The sequence below is a fragment of the Haliotis rubra genome, unplaced genomic scaffold (genome assembly GCF_003918875.1).
Source record: "Haliotis rubra isolate DU_JTF1 unplaced genomic scaffold, ASM391887v1 Scf282, whole genome shotgun sequence".
Classification (NCBI taxonomy): domain Eukaryota; kingdom Metazoa; phylum Mollusca; class Gastropoda; order Lepetellida; family Haliotidae; genus Haliotis; species Haliotis rubra.
In genome coordinates, this window is record NW_025766914.1 from 642,998 (window position 1) to 652,559 (window position 9,562).

The following is a 9,562-nucleotide window of genomic DNA, read 5'->3' on the forward strand; positions in this document are numbered from 1 at the left end:
AAGATCAATTCTAACTCGGATCTTCACGGGTTCACTCACAGCAAGGAAGGATTCATGAGAAGAAATATGCATTCAACCAGGCAGTCGTACAGTTGGGTACGCAGGCGTGACCAAAAACGTTTATACTTCTATGTATACTAGTATATAATTACTACAGACATACAAAACAAGAACAACAACAAATACAGCGTGAATGACTGACCAGGTGCACCATACTGTCAACAGAAAGAAACAAATTCACGATGAATCTATCATTCAAACCAATGGTAACTGTCAGACTTAATACACACAACGCTGCACAGCGAATAATGGTGTCAATATTCACTTCAAGGGTTCCAATTTAGAAGTCAGGTATAATCATTCTTCCAGGAAAACATCTTAACCTTGTACAAAACCTAATAGTGTACAATCAAACAGTACAGTGAAGTGGCTTCCACGACGCTCACCCGTGAAGATCTGGGTTAGAATGAATATTCAGTAACCATTGCTTGTCGTAAGAGGCGACTAACGGGCTTGGTTGACACATGTCATCGGTTCCCAATTGCGCAGATCGATGCTCATGCTGTTGATCACTGGATTGTTTGGTCCAGACTCGATTATTTACAGACCGCCGCCATATAGCTGGAATATTGCTGAGTGCGGCGTAAAACTAAACTTACTCACTCACTCCATGACGCTCCACCGTTTGAAGCATCCGCATCATGATTTTCAAACAATATTATTTTCAAGAATTCCTTGTTTGGCAGTCAGTTATATTCCTCTTTCCTGGAAAACGTCTCTGTCCGAGTACAATAGCTTATAATATACTGGGACATTAAACATCAAATGCGTGTTGAACATTGTTGATCCCAGTGAATTAGATTGAGATTTCCATTAGACGTACAAAGACGTCTCCCTCAAGTGACACACGATAAGGCTGTACTCCCGAGTGCCTCTCAGGAAGCTTCACCTTGAAAACGTCATCCACCACAACCTAAACAGTAATGTAAAAATAGAAAGAAATATGCAGTATTGTGGTTAAGTAGCATATGGTATAGTTTCCATGAATTTAAATATTTTGTTCACAATCCGACGTTTCTACAGTATGGAAGATTTTTAAATGATTTCTACAACACCTATTTCTACAACATGAATATCATAGTGCAACACAACAGGTCAAAAAATACCTTATACTCGCCTTTACTCAGAGATATTTGGATCTCCGATTCCTTTCCGACAGTTAATGGAAGCGACGATAACACCTCAGTATCCCAACGATTGCGAAACTTGCTATTGATTACGGTCTTTTCTTTTGTATACTCAAAGTTAAATCTGAAATCTAAAAGGAACGGCGTGTCTTCGCCTGCCCTTAGGTACACAGAACACCTGTAAGAAAACAAAACCGAGAATTATGTGGAGGAAAGGATCAAACCATTACGAGATGTTCTCCTGAACTGCCAAATTATATTGTTTGTGAAAAATTGAAACACCTGGAAATCATTCTCTTGTGGGTGATGAGCTGACTTTCCTATTATCAGTTTCATGGCATAAAACCAGGTGAATGACTAACATGCGAAAAGGAATATTGACCAGGTTTTGGAGTGATGCTACAATTTGCTTCATGTAAGTGTGTAAATGATGGGTAGGTGTAGGAGTGAGTTTAGTTTTACGCCGCACTCAGTAATATTCCAGCTATATGGCGGCGGTCGGTAAATAATCGAATCTGGACCAGACAATCGAGTGATCAACAGCATGAGCAACGATCTACGCAATTGGGATACGATGGCATGTGTCAACCAAGCCAGCGAGCCTGACTACCCGATCCCGTTAGTCGCCTCTTACGACAAGCATGGGTTACTGAAGATCAATTCTTACCCAGACCTTCACGGGGCGGTAGGTACAGGAAAGGCCGAACAAGGTTACACTTTGTCACCATACCTCGTGTCACCACTGGTGTTTTATGATCTTTCATATAGTTTTCATCACTTTTGGGCGTTTTAATATGTTTGTGTAAGTAACTTATTATTCGCTTATGTAGACGTTTTATAGAATATTTCATGATAAGCAAGTTCAAAGCTTACTGATTCAGAAGAACTAAATTCCAGATAGTGCAGCAATTCGTCTCAAGTCATTGACTTGTTCTTTCTTCACTTTCTCGAAAAAAATGTCAGTAAAGATATAAGATGTATGCTCTCTAGTTAAAAGTCACATGAACAGATGTGAACAACAATTCCCGAATTTAAAGGGACATGCAGGGTCCTTATCAGCTTCATCTGCCACACATGTGAATTAAATAAGTTGCGTTTTAACCAGATAAGTAATTTGGCCAATCATCAGATGAGGTGAGATGAAATTTCGTTCAACAATTCGTTCGAGATTATCGCCCTTACATAGTGGCACGTGGAATGTTAATACTGTTACATTCGAAGGATCACTACTCTGTTATATGGCTGACACGCTGGTAATCATATGTAACATGTATGTCGAATATAATGTGCATGCCTAAGGGGTCACCATTCACGAGTTTCAATTCAGTATTGCTTCTTGTTCATGATGGATTTCACCTATTTTAATGCGATATCAGCGTCCACCTTCATTTTTCAACAATCACAATCGCACATTTTAATTATTTCTCATAAATACTCCCGTCAACACTTCAGACCTTATTATAGCTTATCAGGAAACGGTGGGCAGTTAGATGGCGTGACCTGCATTATGTTTTGTGAATGGAAACAAAATAAAAAATACTGGCTTGGTTAACCAATTATAAAAGAGGAACATTTCGTGCAATTTGTTCATACTTTTACGTCTGTCATAATAGAAAGATCTGCCTGTGCAGATGAAAGGACATATGTGCTCATGAATAACAGTGCAGTCATAACTCCAGGTCTCCGTGAATTCGACGAACAGGTCCGGTAATGCCTGGACTATCAAACTTAATACACTAGGGACGGTGGGGTAGCCTAGTGGTTAAAGCGTTCGCTCGTAAAGCCAATGACCCGGTGTCGATTCCCCACATGAGTACAATGTGTGAAGCCCCTGCCTGGTGTCCCCCGCCGTGATATTGCTGGAATATTGCTAAAAGCGTCGTAAAACCCGAACTCACTCACTTAATAAACTATCACAAATGTATTTAACACATGTTAGAAAAGAAATACGATTCTTGTTTGTTACGAACAACTGGTCTCGTCAAGGAATTTCAGTCATCATTCATATAATATTCGCACCTACTAAGTGGAACGGAGCTTACGGACGTCACATCAGGACACGAAGGTGGCATGGACATAGAATGTTTCTAAATACTTCAATCATATTTTAGTAATTCCGAATGCAGTCGCACCATTGTGTAACTGAAATACTGTCTTAAGCAGCATAAAACACACTCACTCACTCACTCAAAGCAGCGCATTCGAACTCCTCGTTACCTCTTATCTGTGGTTGGAGTAGCCAGGAGGTAAACACTGAAATTGCTTTGTGGCCCACACGGCAGATCATACTCCTGGTTCACTTTCTACAACAAATGCAAATATCGGGTCAGTTATTAATTACAAATTGCACATTGATTCCTTCCTTATTCACGCCAACTACAACCACCTGTTTACAGCACGATTCTGAACATATAAAATATTATTTCGTCTGGCAGCGGAATAAATGTTACATAACACTGTCGAAAGACTTCGAATTGTTCCTCCAACTACTCTTAATGATGAATTGGAATAAACTTACCTGTTCCTTGTCCAATGGAATCATATTCATTAGGTTGTTTTAAAACTAGTATTAGAGTTTAAGAATGCGATTTAGCGCAGTTCTCAGTTCACTGAGTTGGATTCAGATTGTGACTAAGCCTGCATATATCTCTTTCTTGCAAACTGTGATGACTAAGAAATACATTAACTCCAACATGCTCGGTACTAAGGTATATAGTAAATAGATATAGTTGTATCTCAGAATCCAAACAGTGTTAATGGTCTAATAACATGATGTAGATATCATTGTAACACAAATGATAACAGAGGGTATAGCATGTCATTTCCTATGAATAGAATATAATTTTGTGAACTAAACCATAATTATTTCATTGCATGGGATATCAAACGTACTGGGTTCCTCCACCTGAACTTTCCACAGATATTAGCCACAGTCTCCCATTGGCCAGAGGCTTGACAGACACTGGTGTTTCTCTGATGACAGACAGTGAAGTCTTCCTTACAGGTGTATCTTACCACAGCACCCTGGTAGTGTCCGTCATAGGTCATGCTGGTCCCGGGTACATCAGGAGGATGGCCGCAGCCTGGAAACTCTGTGGAGATAATCACATTCACATGGGAATGACGACGACTGGGTTCCACAAACAAACAAATCCAAACTGCAACAGCTATTACCCAGTAAGGCCTTCTTGTGTCACTTCGTTTAGAGACGCTTTCGCGTATTTTCAAATTATCCGATATTTTGACAAATATATCGAAATTTTGTTATGTAACCTTTATAAAATTAGTTAATTTGTTCAAATGTAGTTAATTATTGGAAATTTCGATTAATTTCTCGTGAATTAGTTTCTACTTCTTTTTTATATATTTTACTCAGACTGTCGATTATTGTCTAGTTATTATAACTTTTTCTCCAGACCAGATACATGTATACCTGAAACATCGAGAAAATATTTAATACATGTAAAAGAAGAAAATGCAAACGATTCATTTGAAAAAAAAAAAAGTTGCGATATTAGGCTCTTGCACAATGCAACAAATATATTTGCTGATGTTTTTATATTTTAATAACAGTATACTGACTTACTATGATGGGACAGGATGAAATGTTTGTATATATTTAGAGTTTTTATTCTATAGCCTTAACTGAATTAAATATTTACTTTAGTATAATTTAAACATTATATACTTCACTCTTCAGCTTTTCTAAATCTCTGTGTCAGCTTACTGGAGAGTTTTCTGCCTCAGCCACAATTGCCTACAGCACTACCACACACTCGCCTTGAGCACTACCACACAATTACCTACAGCACCACCACACAATTGCCTAGAGCACTACCACACAATCGCCTAGAGCACTATCACACAATTACCTACAGCACTACCATACAATTGCCTACAGCACTACCACACAATTGCCTACAGCACTACATGCGTTATGACAGTAGAAATTTGTCATCAACTGTACTTAAACTAAAAACATGTAACGGGCGACAGTAAGCTAACAATGGTTAAGACAAAGGGACAGTAAGTGGCGTTTGGAGTTTGTGATATACTGTAAATATTCTTGAGCTGTATGGATCACTTCTGAGGGTTAGTCTCTCACGATATTTTTTGTACTTTGTACATATTGATGTGTTGTGTACAGATGTTGCGATTATGCTTTTGATAATGAGGCTGTTTGTCATTTTGAAAATATTGGGTAGTTTATGATATCATCTAATCGTGTGGCAGAATATTAATGCATTATAAGTAAAATTATTTATGAACGGTTAATAATTCATTAATTCAGTAAGTTAAATGTGATTATTGAATTTAATCTTTAGGTGATATACAGCTGATCTATGAATGTATAATGTGGGAATGTAGCAGGGTTTTAGCATTTATGTTCTTATTACTAAATAATAACTAAACGTATTTGTTTGCATTGTTATTGCTCTCATTTGAGTAGTGGGCATGGTATGAATATATGTTCACTAATTCGTCGTGCAGATGTACCTGGATTGCTCGTACAGCCTCTTAGTTAGTCGCCTCTGAGGCACTGGTTATTGAAGATCAATACTAACCCGGATCTTCACGGGTAAAGTATATATGGAATATGCCATCAATAACGTGTTGAGGCAATGTAAATGAAATATGATAGCAATGTAAGCAATTCTAATATTGTGTAAATGGTTACATTTAAAGATGATAATAATATATTTATGTTTAGTATAATGAATGTTTACATTTTTCAGAGTTTAAATGATGTATAAGTAATACAACGGCCATAAAGCGAACAACACCGTGTATATTGAACCTGTTCCGGTTTCAATTATTAGAACATCTAAATGCTTATTAGTCCTTGTGATTATCATTATTTAATTTCGGAATTGAGTTTTGTGTAACTGAAGAACTGATATTCGAGGCGTGTCAGTTTCATTTGGACGGAAAGCTCGAAGTTCAGGGTCAAAAAAGTTTACCAGTAATAATAAGTTACTCACATGTGTATGTTTCGTTGCCCATGTTCAGTTGCAACAAACCTGGGTGAGTGAGTTAATATTTCAAGTCACATCGGCAATATCTCAGCCATATCGTACGAGAACAATTTATTCAATAAAGATTATGAAAACATTGTCAACGATGAACAGTAAAAATACTAGAATATCACATATAGGAATATAAAACTAGCATGTAAAACTAAAACATTTTAATTAAAGAAGACAATACAAAATAATACACGGGCTATAGAGGATGATCACCATACTAGGGACCATGGGGACTTACAGTACTTTAGTTGGATTTACACCATCCCTTCAGCCACTGGCGATTGTAGGAAGAGATAGCCATACATTAAAAGCACACATATTCTACGACTAAAAAGTGGTTCGGTTACATTTACTTGGAATATTTTGGGTCTTACGTATCTTCTCAGGAGGACAATACGTTTACAGTACTTTAACCCCCTTTGAGGGTACAGCCACTAACAGGAACATACCTGGAACACATGTTGCACGGCCATGTCGATCTACTTGACACCTGGTGGTTACTGGACATGACATCATAAAACAGGGACCAGAGAGAGCCTAGAAGTAAACCATTCAAATGCATATCTGAAAGCTTTGAAAAATCCTACTTAAACAGAAGACTTGGGATAATAAAAGTCTGACTGAATATAGGCGTTTGGCCATTAAAGTTTTGAAGATTGTGCTTGGATCAAAGTTAAATTCTAAAAGTTTAGTGAACATCTGCATGTTGCTCTTTTTTATCCTCCGCGACGCGTTTTGCGGGGGGTATTAAAATGGCTCCGTCTGTGCTCATTCGTCTTTTCCGGAGCAGAACTTTAAAACCGTTCACTATTTCTTCACTAAACTTGGCACATACATGTAGATAGGTCTGGTGGTGTACTGGTGCCTTTTGGTAGTTTTGGATTCTGAATAAAATATTTTTTTGCGTTTCCATGGCAACATTTCGACTGAAATTGGTGGTAGTGCTCATTTCCGGAGCAGAACTTTAAAACTGTTCACTATTTCTTCACCATACTTGACACATAGATAGCTCTGGTAGCGTACTGACACTTGGATTTCTGAATAAAATATTTTTTGCTTTTCCATGGCAAATGTTTGACTTCGACTGAATTTGGTGGTAGTGCTCCTTTGTTGAGTAAAACATTTGACATAGTCATAACTAGCAGACATATTCATGAAGGGTATTTTGCCATTGCAGGAGAAATTGATGACTTTGTCTTCTTGTTTTTCATTCGTAAATGGTTGTCATTGCTAAGCAATTTACACTGGCCCAAAAAAGAAACGCATAGGTGAAAATCCAGTGTTATCAGTGATGCTTTAATAACTTAAATTACACAAAAAGTAATGATAATGGAGCAATACAAATTCACACAGGTATTGGGACATGTGTATCCAAAAACATACAGTCATTCACAGTGGTATTGAGAGTCTCTGTTTTTGATGGCACGGTCACAAAGTCAGTATTTGGTGAGCCTCAATCACTGCTCTGCATCGCCTGGGCATAGACTGTATGAGACGTCGGATCCGCCGTTGTGGGATTCTTCTCCGTTCATCCTGCAACGCATCGACAAGCTGTTGACGTGTCTGTGGTTGCGGCTGTCGGCGTCGTTCACGTTGATCCAATTGGTCCCACAAATGTTCATTTGGGTTAAGATCCGGAGATTTTGAAGAAGATGGGAGAACTGTAATGTTGTTGATGGCAAGGAAATCTGTTGTAATGCGTGCTGTATGCGGTCTTGCGTTGTCATGCTGGAAACTTTCTCTTCTAGCGTCAATTACGGGAATAACATGACGTACCAGGATTTCATCACGATAGCGCACAGCATTCAAATTCCCTTGGACATGCACCAGCTCTGTTCTGTCATTCACTGATATGCCTGCCCACATCATTACACCTTCGCCGCCGTGTCTGTCGACCTCACGAACACACTGTCGAGCATATCTTTCATTTCGACGTCTGTAAATCCGCATCCTGCCATCATGTCGATACAGCATAAACCGCGACTCGTCGCTGAACCAGATCCTCCTCCAGTTCAGGAGGGTTCATGGCCGAACGTTCCTGCTCCATTGAAGACGTGCACGACGATGGTGGTGTCGCAGAACAGGTCCTGTATGTGGTCGCATCGGTCGGATTCCATGCTCTCTTAGGCGATTCCTGATGGTTTGTGCAGAGACTCGACGCAGCCCAGGAACATTGTCGTCGGTGTACGCTGCAGTGACGGTCCGATTTCGCAGATGAAACACCCGGATGAAGCGGTCTTGCGCTGGAGTTGTCACCCTTGGTCTCCCACTCCTAGGACGATCTCTGGTCGAGTTGTGCTGCGTGTAGCGCTGCCAGAGACGGGAAATCGTACTCTGCCTCACGTTTAGATGTCTGGCAACTGATGACTGGCTTTCTCCAGCTTCCAAGTGTCCAATGGCTCTGTTTCTGCTTTCTTCGTTTAGTCGTGGCATCTTGAGGGTCGCATATACAGAATTTCGGAGAATGAATCGCAACAGGACTGCTGGCTTTTTATACCCATCAGTATCAAGATTCAGATCCCGTATTTGCACGTGCATCATGCTTTCAGATTTTTCTACATGCAGATTATACGGGGATTTTTTTCAAGGTGCTCTGTTTTGGCGAATAATCACCAAAGGTTGTGTTTGCGTGTGTTGGATAATTGTATGGGCTATTTTCACACTTAATATTAACATTGACAGTCATTCCATGCCATATTTTTCGAAACAATCTACTTTGAAGATCAGAATTCAGCTATGCGTTTCTTTTTTTTTTTTCTCTTTATAACGGAACGATGTTTTGCTTGCATTTAAACAAAATACATCTAAACTCTCAAAATACAATCACCAGGCTATCACTAGGGCCATGCGCCTGACAGTGTACATGGTGTAAGAGCAGTGACAATTTGTTCATTTTCATAAGTCCATACCGTCCATAGTCTCGTGATTGGACCCGTGTTACATACACAAACATATTAAAACGCCCAAAAGTGATGAAAACTATATGAAAGATCACAAAACACCAGTGGTGACACGAGGTATTGGGACAAAGTGTAACCTTGTTCAGCCTTTCCTGTACCTACCGACCCGTGAAGGTCTGGGTTAGAATTATAATAGTAACCCATGCTTGTCGTACGACTAACGGGATCGGATGGTCAGGCTCGCTGGCTTGGTCGACACATGTCATCTTATCCCAGATCGATGATCATGCTGTTGATCACTGGACTGTCTGGTCAGACCGCGGCCATGAAGCTGGAAAGTTGCTGAGTGTGGCGTAAAACTAAATTCAACCACTCACTCACTAATGAACGTTGATTCATGAACGTTTAATTATGGTAATATCAACCTCACAGTGGTTTGGATAAAAAA

General features: G+C 39.4%; 1 protein-coding gene across 1 annotated transcript; it reads right to left on the reverse strand.

Annotated features, from left to right (window-relative positions):
• Nucleotides 1-3,400: 3,400 nt before the first annotated feature.
• Nucleotides 3,401-8,164, reverse strand: LOC124281311. Its single transcript, XM_046717334.1, has 4 exons — nucleotides 7,991-8,164; nucleotides 6,664-6,751; nucleotides 4,080-4,279; nucleotides 3,401-3,490 (listed from the first exon to the last, which is right to left on the reverse strand). Exons 1-4 carry the CDS (start codon nucleotides 8,162-8,164, stop codon nucleotides 3,401-3,403), a joined length of 552 nt encoding a protein of 183 aa, XP_046573290.1.
• Between the last annotated feature and the right edge of the window lie 1,398 nt (nucleotides 8,165-9,562).

What these genes read in the sequence shown, in the direction of transcription:
- LOC124281311 (XM_046717334.1), bottom strand. Translation starts at nt 8,164, where the DNA reads ATGCGGATTTACAGACGTCGAAATGAAAGATATGCTCGACAGTGTGTT. An exon ending in GCTATCGTGATGAAATCCTG is followed by an intron (nt 6,752 to 7,990) that starts GTACGTCATGTT and finishes GTTTACTTCTAG; the next exon opens with GCTCTCTCTGGTCCCTGTTT. An exon ending in AGTTCAGGTGGAGGAACCCA is followed by an intron (nt 3,491 to 4,079) that starts GTACGTTTGATA and finishes CATTTGTTGTAG; the next exon opens with AAAGTGAACCAGGAGTATGA.